General features: G+C 35.3%; 1 protein-coding gene across 1 annotated transcript in view; it reads left to right on the top strand.

Moving 5' to 3' along the window:
• Window positions 1–251: 251 nt before the first annotated feature.
• The window catches only part of EIF2AK1 (eukaryotic translation initiation factor 2-alpha kinase 1), a gene marked incomplete at its 5' end in the record, with an annotated part of 17,036 nt that continues 4,206 nt past the window's right edge, over window positions 252–13,081 (top strand). Inside the window, 10 exons of the mRNA XM_009708812.1 lie at window positions 252–410; window positions 2,460–2,596; window positions 3,323–3,354; window positions 3,832–3,931; window positions 4,734–4,814; window positions 5,223–5,331; window positions 6,916–6,967; window positions 7,677–8,046; window positions 9,108–9,219; window positions 10,838–10,944. Coding sequence (XP_009707114.1) covers window positions 252–410; window positions 2,460–2,596; window positions 3,323–3,354; window positions 3,832–3,931; window positions 4,734–4,814; window positions 5,223–5,331; window positions 6,916–6,967; window positions 7,677–8,046; window positions 9,108–9,219; window positions 10,838–10,944 — 1,259 coding nt within the window. The remainder of the gene's footprint in view (window positions 411–2,459; window positions 2,597–3,322; window positions 3,355–3,831; window positions 3,932–4,733; window positions 4,815–5,222; window positions 5,332–6,915; window positions 6,968–7,676; window positions 8,047–9,107; window positions 9,220–10,837; window positions 10,945–13,081) is intronic.

Raw genomic sequence — 13,081 nt, 5'->3', positions numbered from 1 at the left:
GCGGCCACTGTGGGAGCTCCCCCTCCCTCGGGGACAGCCTCGTCCTCTCCCGTTAACTTTTTTCCCAATGCACTTACAAAATTAATTAGGTTCCTAATTAGCGTCTTAGGCTTCTCGCTCAGTGGCAGGTCGGGTGGTGCCTTTTTTTTTGACACGGGTGTGTTTCCTGTGGGCTGGTATACGGTTTTGATGTTTTGGTAAATGGGCATATAGTGAGACCTAAATTAATTCGTCTGACTGTCCTTTTCCAGAATCGGATGTGCCGGCAGAGCTGCGAGTTGCAAATGGGTCGCAAAAGTTTGTGAATTTCACTTCGACCATCCAAAACCAGCTGCTGCTTGTGTCGCTGCTGGAGCATCTCTGCCACATGTACACGCACAACCCTGTTCATTCGAGGTGTTTGTTCCAAAGTCAGTAAGATTATTTTTTCCCATCTCTTAAACTGCCTTACTGCAATATATACCAGATTCTTCTGTGCAGAATTACAGTGTAATAGCAATACAAAGCTGTAGGTCTCATCCCATTGGGAAAACAGTAATTCTGAGAAGAGGATGAATACAGTGAATCGACTTAATTGGGAATGAAGACCTGTCTTATTTTTTAAAACAGTAACAGAATATTGTTGTAGATGCAAGGATCAGACAGTTCTGTTCCAGCTAAATCATGTGAGTTGCATCATGAGAAGAGTAGCAGTATAAATTATCTAACTATTAAATCTGATCTAAAAACACAGAAGAAGAATTTAATAAAAATATGTATTTAATAAGACTGTAGTGCAGTCTTCACTAAATCAATCAAAATTATGGTCTGTGAAAATCAGAGTAAATACCTTTGTAAGTCCTTTATTTTCCTGTAAAATCTTTTGATCTAATTCAGGGAGCTCGCATTTTTAGGTGTGAAGTGTTTCTTTTGAAATCTGTCTTTTTGCTATGTGTCTTATCTTAGGTATTTTGTTCATTTAGGCACATACTCAATGTATTTGAGAAACAATCTCCAAGTTTTTTTCTCCTTACTATACATGACTGTAGAAAATAAAATCTGATATATCGTTCATACTTAAAATTGAAGCCATTTATAGCATCCAGTAACAACAGTGCAAACAACTGTCTTTTTTCGTTCTTGAAGTGTGATGTAGATGTTTGGCCCCTGGGTCTTACTGTTATCTCCATGAAAACCAAAAATATGAGGGGGAAAAAACCCAACCAAATTTCCTGCTTTTGGGAGAGGAACAAAAAAAACCACCAACCTGGGCATCTTCCAAAGTATGTAGCTGCTTGGCTTCCAAGTGTACTTTTATGGAAAATCATAGAATCATTTAGGTTGAAAAAGACATTTAAGATCATTGAGTCCAACCATTAACCTAGCACTGCCAAGTTCACCTCCAAACCATGTCCCTAAACACCACATCCACACGTCTTTTAAATACTTCCAGGGATAGTGACTCCACCATTTCCTTGGGCAGCCAATTCCAGTGCTTTACAACCCTTTTGGTGAAGAAATTTTTCCTAATACCGAATTTAAACTTCACCTGGATGTTCCTCCATTGGTGTAGTTTAAGCTAGTTTCCCAAGTGGAATAAACCTCGTGAATAAAAGAAAAATGTGCTGCAGTAATCGTGTCTGTTTCGTGGTTTTGGCTGCTATAATGATGTTGGCAAGGGTGGGTTTTTACCACTTTTCTGGTGTGTGTAACTGTGTCCATAAGGCTTGTGTAGCAAAATTCCTGATTTCTTGTAGGTTCATTTTCAATGAATTTTATCTCCTTTAAAAGATAAAGTAATAGGCTAATTTTTGAAATACTGGTACCAAAGAAACATCTTTAAAAAAACCTCTTATGAGCAAGTTTGGTTTAAGACCTTAGAACTCCTAAAACTTTTAAGTACATTTTTGTAGCATCTTCACAGTTGCATCCATTTCCAGTATTTGTTAGTTTTTTGTCTGCCACAGCATTGCTTTACTCCAGCTGAGAAAGATGTGGTGCTTGGCAGGGGGTGGAAGGGAGTGACCTCATTCTTTACTATAAGCATATGCACAAATGTGTGAGCTGGTATGTGAATTACAAAATCTTGACATTACCACTTTCTATTATAAACATGTCCTCATAATTGTGAACGTCTTTTCACTGATCAAGATTAGTCCAAAGGTAACAAGTAAGTGAATGGGTTGATGTTTGTATAATTCATCTGCTGAGATAAGGAAGAAGAGGAGATGCGATTGTGATCACGAAGGGCATGGCAAATAACTGTATTATGCAAAGGGATTCCCACAGAGCAGCTCTAGTTTGGATTTAATTAGTTTTTATTGCAAAGAGTATGGGAAATGGCATTAGAGTAGGAGTGACTGTTCAGTTTTTCAGATGCGCTATCTTTCAAATAAAGTTTCTTATTTGAAAAACAACTGTTTACATGGTCTTATTGGCAGGCTTTATTTGATGTGACCTTTCTCTGTTCCTTTGTGCAGTACTTCGTCAGGCTTTCACACGAACAGGATTGCTCTCCCCTTTTGCCTTCTGTGATGAATTTAGTACTGTAAGACTGCAGCATAATAGAGCCATCACTGAACTAATGAAAGCAGCTAATCGACAAATACTTAATGGGGTAAGCTTTGTTAAATTTCTTTGGCAACCTCTGCATTAAGGAATTAACACATCATTGCATCCAAAGAAGCTTTTGTTTGGGGGTTCTTTTAATAATTTTACAAAATGTTACTCCTATTCTACCTTAGCTGTTTGGGATGGCGTGTTCTGATTCTATAGGTGCAAACCAAAGCTTTTGAAACCAGCAATGTTTTGTTCCTTAATAAATAATTTTTAAAAAGTTAAAACAATTTTTATAAACACAGGCAAGATGTTTTCAGTATTGCTACAGCTTTTTTCGACAATGGACAGACATCCCTTTTCAACTTTTAACTGTACCAGTGATTATGTTAAAACCCTTGCATTTATATTAGTGGAGAATGTAATTTGTATACTGTGTAATGTACTTCAGGCTGAATCAGACCAGTTTGCTTATCTCGCTGTTTGAACTAAGCTAGGTAATTTTGTCTTAAGCACATTTTAGAGCCCTCATTTTATCCTGTTTGCCAGCAGAACTCGAAAAGGGCAGTAATCTTTCCGGCAGAGAGATGTTAGCAGATTACTGGTGCAATAATAATACTTTCATTTGGTGAAGCTCTCAGCAGAATGTGAATTGCTATCAGTAACCTCATTTTCTTCTAAGAACACGGTTGTACTTTCTATTTTGATTAAGCTGTCTGTGCCAATGGCATGGTAGACCTGTTACTCTGTATGACATGTTTTTATGTTGGATTTTGCTGTTTCATAGGAACTTGATGATGGAGAATCTCGTGCAATTGGGTATGTATTCAAAGCATTTAGAAATATTAAACTTAACTCTCTCCCTAAAGTTCTGTGCTCCACTCTGAATTTAATTAATATTGCATTTCATATTTTGGCTCTGAAACACAGAAAAAAAGTGAAAATTTCTCCAAACTCTCAAAACAATCTGGTGAAAATTCCTTCTTCAGTACAGCTGTCACAGTCAGTGCCAACATTCAGGAAAACGAAATATATATGGCGTAAACGTAAAGAAATAATCTTAATACTACTTTTAACACAGAGTGTGGATTTGTAGCACATGTGCATGCTGTTGCAGTCTGCTGGTTTTCAGTATTCACTGAAGTATTGAATGGTACAATGTGGTAATGTCAAAGTATGTTCTTTGTCTTTTCATAATGTAAATAGTATTTGTAGATTGTGTACACCTGTAGCCTACAAAATACCTTACTTGTAAGTGGTAATTTAGTTTAATGCAGCCTAACTTTTTTTGATTAGGGAAAAAGAAGTTCTCTTTGAAGCACAGACTTCACGGTACTTGAATGAATTTGATGAGGTTGCAAGGCTAGGAGAAGGAGGATATGGTAAAGTATACAAGGTATTCTTTACTTTCCATTTATAACCGATTAGTTTATATATAGTTTTTCTTTGAAATTTAGAGTTACTGTTTTGGCTGTTTTGTTTATTTTTCTAATGGAAAAATAAAAATATTCACTTTCCAATAGAACAGGTGTGTGTTGGTGTTTCATTTCAAAAGATGCACAGTTGTGGTTTCTGTTTTCTGTTTGTCGGAAGCAGGATATATCAGATGCTTTACTTTGTGTGTTTTGACCCTTTTAAAGTGAATGAAAACTCCTTATTTCTTGTGTGAAGTATTGTGATATATTCATTTAAAACAGCCACGGGAACTGATTAGTCTGCACACCCCAATGTTCCACTTGTGGCTGGTTGAAAAAAAGCAGCCTTAATATGAATGTAAACTGTCCAACCTGATGTTGAATTGTATTAAATGCTTGTAGCCTATGGTGAGCCTAAGGTTCTCCAAATGGTATGTGCCTCGTGCAAATGACAATTGTGGTCTCATAGATTTATTGAGAACTTAGTTAAGCAGTTATCAGGACCTATCAGCATTTTTTTGTTGATGGAAAGATAGCCATAAAGCTATGTATTTCACAAAGATTGGATTAGATGTTTGCGGTCCTGAAAGAAGTCAAAAGTAGTATATCCTTATCTTAGACAGCTGAGGCCTAATCCCAATTTCATTCTCTGATACGAGTGAGAGTTTATGTGAATGGAGTGCAGAAATCAATTTTGAGAAAATAGTTGGTTCTAATGGATTTAAGAATTCATTAATCTAAACACATTAAGATCTAACTTTGTCCTATTGCAATTGTTTTCAGGTCAGAAACAAGTTAGATGGTCAGTTCTACGCTATTAAAAAAATTAACATTAAGAAGGCTACAAGAAGAGACTGCATGAAGGTATTCTTTATGCTGTGTTTCATCTCTGTTTTAATTCCCTGTCTGCTCTAGCTGATTCTGATTTAATTTAATAATGCAGTTAATATTTCCCAAAACATTAAAAAAATTAATAAAGTTTTTAAATTTTTCTGAGTTTCTAAAGATTTAACTGTATCAATAGCTAGTAGAAAAAAGTAAATGAGAGGTATTTAAGTCCATTAAAAGAAGCATATTATTAACTTAAATTTGATTATCTCTGCAGCTATGAAAATCATGATTTGTTGTAAAGCTTCCAAATTTTCTCCATTACTGTAATAATTTTATCTGTTCTTTGTCTGCCAGAAACTGTTTTTTTTTTGGTTATCTTTTGGATTTACTAAGCACTCCAGAATAAAGGACAGTCGTACTGTTTCTCTTTGGTCTTTTTAGGTGCTACGAGAAGTTAAAGTGCTGGCTGGGCTGCAGCATCCTAATATTGTAGGCTATCACACTGCTTGGATGGAACAAGTCCAAACAGTACGCCCAAAAGGAAAGTACAGCATATTGTATAATTCTTGCTTGCAACCTGCTTATAACGTCTGTACTATTATTTGCAGGAGAGTATTACTTCTCTGGTAATATAACTATTTTTTTTTCCCTCCTTAAAACAACGGAAAAAAGCACTTCAATCTCTTGCCTAATAGCTTATCTGTTACTTAATGATGAATGTGGAACTGTGGAAGTATTAGCTTCACGCTGGTAATATATGGGGAGATTTTGAAGTTGTGTGAAGTTCAGTGGAATGCAATGAAAACCTTTTAATACAAAAAGCAGTGAATTGTCAAGGAGAAGAATGAATACTGGGGAAATGAGCCTTTTCAGGTATTGGGGAATAAGTGATGAATAGGAGAAAAAAACCCCACAGATTTGCTGCCCTGTTTTGAAATGTCAGAGCTGTAGCAAAACTAGAATAAGTCTCCCACTATGTTTCTCTTCCTATCTGGAAAAGAGTTCAGAAAAACTAGAGAGAATCTGGAAACAGATACCTTTAATGGTAAAAAAAAAAAAAACAAACCACAACTCTTATTTTACTTTCCACAGGAGAATTTTTAAATTTGATGAATTTGGTTTCATATTTTTGCAGTGACAGAGCAATCTGGTTTTTTTGTGTATCAGCTACTGTCTGTAACTGTTGAGAATTGATCTACTTTTATGTTCATTTTACACCTTCTTCCCTGCCCTCTTTTTTTTCTCTTCAGTTTCTCTGTTCTTGGCTCTTCCCACACTTTGTCATTTGGTCCCTTTGTAACCCTAATCTATTGGTCCCTTTCTTTCTTGTCTTTTTCCAGAATGCCTTTAGCAGTTAAATCTTTTGATCCTCTCTTAGTAGGAGGTTTCCTTATGCTCTATATGACTTTATTGCTTTCCAAGTCAGTGACTTGACGACCAGTCAGCTATAAGCACAACCGAAAATGCATAGGAAGTTGACAGTATAGTAAAACAGACGAGACTTTTTAACCGATGATACTGAGAATCTCGAAGGATGCAACTTTTTAGTGCTAGGATTACTTCAAAAGTATTTAATGGTGATAATGTAAATACATAACTAGGTGTATAGGTAGATCCTGTGGTACTTAATGCTTTTCCTTGGCTTACAAGATTGCTGTTCCATATTTGCTTCATTGTGCTAAAACAATCTGCTTTTTCACATGAATATACAATTTTAATGAAAATTATTTCAAAAATATCAAGTGTCTTCAAAACAGCAGCAGGGTGATGCAAAGGATAGTGCCTTGTGGAGTTGCTTCTTTAACTCTATATTATCATACACATTATAAGCCCTAATTTTGAACAGGCTAACTTCTTAAAGGTGAAATCTAGGTGAATATCTAAGAGGGCCCAGTACAACCCTTTCAGTGACCTTGTACAACATGTATTTTCATTTAAAGAAAAATGAAAAACATAATAGGGTTTCTTCTTTGTAGACTAACAAGCACCTTTTGCAGCAGCAGAAATAGAGAAAAAGGTATCTACAGGTAATGAAGTTAAATTCAGTAAGATGCTGTAGCTTAAATGTTAATTTATATTAAATATATGAATGCTTTGTTTTGTAAAATACCATATTTATCTTTTCATCCAGTAGGTAAAACAATAATGGAGTTGCAGCCATTATCTTTGGAGCAAGAGAGTAGCAAGTAAGTATTATAAATCTCAGTGATAACATTTATTTGGCCTTAACATAAAGCTTTTTTTAAAGTAACGTTAAAAGAGTACAGAATTCAGAATATATTGCACAAGTGCTTTTTCCTTCCAAATTTTAACAAAAAAGTCTTGATTATCCTTGTCATTGCTTCTTTTCTTACTGTGTAAGCTGAAGATTATTACTGGATACTTTTACCTTCTTTGGATCTCTCAGTTTCTGAGTGCTTGAATGTAGTACTGGGCTTCAAGTTTACTTCCAAAGTTCTGTGCCGATCAGCAACACTGATTAGTACTGAGGAGTCTGATTTGCGTGATGGGGCCTTCTGTTTCTCAGAAGTGTTGGTTAGCCCTTTCAATAAGGAGATGGAGTTCTATGAGAAATGTAGTATAACTTCCCAAGTTTAAAGGAATGGAGATGCATCATACTTCTGTCCAGTGAATGCTGTGACCTAGGACGGTATGTATCTATGAGCTGTTTGAGTCAGCTATCAGAAATGTCTGCTGGGGGAAGGTATTAAGAAGGCTGGAGTCTACACTGCCGACTATGGACTCCTGAAGTTTTATATGGGAAAGCAGCTGAACTCTTACTCTGGAATGGAGTTTGCAATTGGAAAAAAAAAAAAGTTTTCAGAATGGTGTATCACAAATAGATGGTATAAAACTGTGTACATATTTTGATTTCTCTCCCTTTATTATTTTCAGAGATCACTGTCATATTCAGAGCATGGAAAGTGGTAGTTCAATTATCTTTGCTGACCTTACTCCACAAGAAAAGGAGTCCTGTGACAGTAGCAGTCTTAGAAATCTGGGCAGTGAATCAGTGCAGAATATGGATGTAAGGAATGATTTTACAAATAGCAATAGCAAAGAGTGTATGAAACCAAATAAACGGGAACTATTCGTAGAATTACAAGAAGACTCTGTAAGTAGTGTTAGCAGTAGATCAACTGACATGAAAAATTATTCAGCGTGGAGACCTCATTGTAGTCTGGATCAAGATGCTAGCACTGGAAGTCAGTCCTGCACTGAAGAATTCTCCAAGAATGATGTAGCTCTCTGTGGAGGGTTTGAGGTAAACATGGTTCTCTTTAAATATACTTAACTGCTGTCTAATTTTCTAATTTAATGATGTTTGTAAAGTAGAGTTTGGTAGACAGAGGAATGATTTATAATGATAAAATTAAAAAAATGAAATGACTGCAATTAGAGAAAAAAATACAATTTTTACTTAAGTGAGTAACACCATTATAAGGTAGCTGACCAGAGGAGCTGGCAAAACTCAGCATAGAAGAAAGTTTCTGTGTGCTAGTCATCTTCATTCCTTTCAAAGTACTTACATGAATAAAAAGTACTACTGCTGCATAAAAAAAAAAAATCAAACTTGAAAATCTTCAGCATTCAAGTAATGATGGCTAATTTGGATATTATTGATGAAAGTGTCTAGGTGTGTAATGTGGTGCCTGTACAGTGTAGGATACATGTGAAAAAAAGAGAAGCAAATTTGGGCAGGAAATCGCTGCTCTGGCTATGCTTCTAAAACTTTGTTGGCATTCAGACCACTGAAATGTTTTGTATAACACAGCCAGTTCTGGAATGCTTCAAGCTTTTGCTATCATTTGGAGTTCCCTCTTGCAAGAAATCCAAGACTTTAAAGGTGTTTGCTTGAGTTGTCCTGGTTATGAAATTAATGAATACGTTATCAGAAACTGAGTTTGAAACTACATATTCATGTTAATAAATCACAAAATTCCATATCAAGAGGTTGAATTTTTTTGCAATTTTATATTAATTTACACTGTTTTCTTAAGCCAGAATGAACCTTTGTTCAGTATGTCTAGAAGTTTTTAAACTCTAATTTGAATATTAAGGTATTTATCTGGCTGTTTTGTTAGCTTTTATCATATAACAATTGTTAAAATTTGAGGAACAAGCAAAAAAAACCCCAAAACTAGATAGCGTTGTTGCATCTGCTTCTTGAATGCAGTAGATTAGTAATATTCTATTTGATATCATTTTGGTATCTAATTTTTTTGAGTTTAATAAACAAATTTTGGTTTTATTAGCTTTGAAGAAAATAAGGAAATACTGTTCATATTACAGTGGCAAAATCATGGACCATTATTTTTCTGTTAGGTGGAGTATCATTTGATGCTTCATATACAAATGCAACTGTGTGAAATATCCTTGTGGGATTGGATTGTTGACCGTAACAAAAGATGCAACGAGAGAACAGAGGAAACTTCCAGTAAGATTCATCACAGTCTTAAAAATTTACTTATTCATTATAAAGCAAATATTTATTTTTTCCTAATTGGAAGTCCACTTGCCTGATTTTATGTTTTACTTCAGCAGCTTATAATGTGGATCTTCTTCATTAGATGCTTTATTCATTTAATTAAATAGCAGCTAGTATTGAATCTTTGTGTGATAGATGTTGGTAAAAGAGATATTCATGCGTTTAGACAAGTCTTCAAAAAAGAATGAATGTATGCTTGAGGCATAGTTGTTACCTGGAGAGATCTGTGCCTGGGCAATACTGCTTATTTGGAATAGAGTTTTTTGTTGACAGAATCTGCTTTTTCTCAGCAAGCTGTTTAAATAATTGAAATTTTGTTTTGGTAGTAGTATTGATGCTACAAAATAGAGCTCTTCACAGGCAAATTTATCTGCTGTGGAAATTATAAATACATCTTTTGTCCCAGACAGGTTACAACATACTTGAAAGCTTTTAAGTTTGTTCTTAAGAATCAAAACTCCTATGCAGGCTAATTTGTCATTGGTCTAAAGAATCTAACATTTACTTTGCTTGAGTGGCCAGAGGAGTTCTCATGCCCTGATACCAAGCCGACTTCAATAACTGTTGACATCTGGAAGAGCAAGTCTAATGCTCTTAAAGCATTAGAGACATGTTCCTTTCTCTGGGGTGGTTGTATTAAAAAAAGCATATGCTTAACAGATTGTAAGACATAAACTATATAATTAATGTTTAAGATTAGTTTTAATCACTACTAAAATAAATCTGTTGTTCTCTTCAGTCATGGAGTCAGGTTTACCAGCTAACTATCAGCTGACTTCTGTCCTGTAATCATAGTCTTTTAACTTTCATAAACTAAATGATGACATTCTTCATCAGGGAATGACAGAATTACTAGGGCATTTGACCTTGCAAAATGCCGTTTTCATACATTTTCACAGGCGACAGGAGAGGAAAGGTGAATGCTAACATAGGTTAGACATTAAGAAACAGAAACACAAGTAGGAGTAAATGGTGAGTGTTCAAAGTGGCAACAGACATCTTAGATCTGGGTGATTAGAGTAGGAAGACAATGTAGTTTAATAAAATAATAATGTGGGAAATGGTAAAAACAATGAGATGGTAAATCTATTTAGGACAGCTACAGCCAGAGGAGATTTGGGAATTTGAGGATAGCACAGCATCAGAAGGATTAGGATACAAAAAGGAAGGCTGCAAATCAATAGAGAGAATATGTCATTACGTAAAGTAGTATGATTTAATCTGGAACTGTATTTTTCGTTCTAATTCAGCACTTACATGGAAGTCAAGAGTTTGTTAAAATCGTAATCAAATAACTACCTGATGGGGTTTGGAGGAATCTTTTCAGGTAGACATATGTTCATGTCCCCTGAACTTTCCTTTTTGGAATTTTGAGGTTAGTGACTTTTTGCTGTTTCAAAAATACTATCTTAGGAGAAGCATCGGAAATTCCATTTTTAATCTATGCCAATTCTGTTAAAAATTTCTTCCACATCATAAATAAACGAAATTCAACAAGACATACCACATAAACTTAAATAACTCAGTAAAATTAGCTGAAATAATTTAGATTTTAAATTGTTTTAAGGTCCGTACCATCTTGTGGATGTCCGCTGGACAATGAAAATTTTTCAAGAGTTATCAGAAGGAGTATGCTATATCCATAGCATGGGAGTGATGCATCGAGACATTAAAGTAAGTTCATCAAACTATTACTTGAGGTTGAAGAAAACAAAGATAACTTACGTTATGGGAGAATGAAAGCAACTTCATGGTTAAATTTGAGATGATCCAGGCTCTTAAGAATTTAGCTGTGTTGTATATGAAAAAATACATTGTCTCATCTATACCAGTACCATACTTTCTTTACTATAAGCATAGTACTCAATTGCATTGACTTACAAGTGAATTATGATTAAGCTCTGGAAATGTTTTCTCCTTTGTGAAGCTGTTTTCTTGTCCTAAACAGGGATGGTCAGATTGATTTTGATTTGTCTTGATGTTTCCTTAACCAGGGTAGGACCTAAATTACCTAAAAAAAATTTCTTCTAGGTAATTATAAAAATAAGCGAAGCGCCTTGACTGCACCTCAGTTTGCTAACTGCGTATCAGTTAGCTTTTGAAAATATGTTCAAGTTATATTTATTTTCTTTAAAAAAAAATCCCTCAGTTGCAAATAATTGCTGTCTTTCAAAATTGTTGTTGTCTCCTCTGAGGGACTGAAATTGTAGGTGATGTTAGTGACTGAACGAAAAGTTTTAGTTTCATTGCTATTAAAAATAATGAAGAGCAGACTTAAAAAAAAAACACTTTGAATAATTAAAATAGGATGCCCTTTATATGTTCCTGTGAAGTTTTTTTGGAACTGTAATCTTAAGAATAGTTTTGATTTACTGGCTGGCTTAAATGTGAAGCATAGGTAGATATATCTTGCTTCCCCCCTGCCCCCCACCCTTAAACTGCTAGGCTCAAATAGCAGGGAAGTGAATGTGTGTTTTCCTATTCTGCTTCCTACAGAGGTTCTCTGCATCTGACATGGTAGCTATATGTGGAAATTGGTGTAAAAATCATCTTGATTATTAAAACTCCACATGTGGAAACTTGGAACTACTTGAAAACACACAGTCTTCATTCTGGATTAATTTTAATTTTTCTGCCAACTGTTTCAGGGTCAACAGTTTTCCAGTTTGCTTTCCTGTTTAGCATCATCATGGCCTTGTTGTCCAAAGTCCTGGTAGTTGTATAAAAAATTCCATACAGTTGCTGTTCTTGAGCCAGTGCTCATTCTTTTCACCATATATTCTTCTAACAGTGGTTTTGCAGGTATCTTGCAGAGACAGTAATTTCTGTGGTAATGCTATAAGAAAGTCTTTCAGCGTTCGAAATTCTGAGAATGGCAGTCCTGTGGGTGGGTGCCCTTGATTATCTCTTTACTTCGGTGGATATGAGAAGCCTAGCAGCTTGTTCAACAGTGCATCTTTTAAATTTGATCTGTATTGAAAAAATAAAAAGAGCGGAGATTGCCCATCTCTTGTTAAACTGTTCATGTCTGCTTTATACTCTAACAGAAGATCAACTATTTCCTTTCTGCCATCCAAGCAGGCCACATGAATAGCTGTTTGTCCTTCAGGATCTTGGGTATTTACGTTGGCTCCGTTACTTAGTAGTAAATGGATGCAATCTGTGTTGACACTTAAAATTCTGCTTGCTGTAGATGATGCTGTGGACACTGCAACATGAAGGGCAGTTCTTCCACAAGTTGGAGTGGAAAAGTTAATGTTTGCTCTAGAGGCGATTAAAGTTGCTGTTACCTCTGTGTTTAGTGACCCTGCAGCAACGTCAAGAGGTGTCCAGCCAGACTTGTCAGTGTCCTTTTAACTTAAGATAATACTCAAAAAGGATATAGGTGGAAAGGCAGCATCAGACTGTTGGCCTAAACATAGAAGACCATCATATTTGTAATTACTCATTTCAGGATTTATATCGTGTTTTACGTTTTGCAAGATACAGAGACACTTCTGTATTATGCTGTGAAGTTGGTTGATTTCTCTGAAATCTGTCTGAAATGGATGTCCCAGCTGTAAATACTAGGCAAATTTAGTAGAAGTTGAAGTGCTGTGTAGCCACCTGTTACTTCTGTAACATAAAACATTGTTTTAAGTTAATTTCTTTGTATTAAGATAAAATTACTTAGACTAAAACTTCTGGACTGGTAGGGCGTAACATACTAACAGGTCACAAAACATTGGTTATCAGAAGAAATTTTATGAGTTGCCATGACCTAACAGAAGCATGGTCATTAACATTTGTTAACCATAACTTCTTTGTGCCC

This window comes from Cariama cristata, unplaced genomic scaffold, assembly GCF_000690535.1.
Source record: "Cariama cristata isolate BGI_N322 unplaced genomic scaffold, ASM69053v1 scaffold14180, whole genome shotgun sequence".
Taxonomy (NCBI): Eukaryota; Metazoa; Chordata; class Aves; order Cariamiformes; family Cariamidae; genus Cariama; species Cariama cristata.
This window is presented reverse-complemented; position numbering and strand designations above follow the sequence as displayed.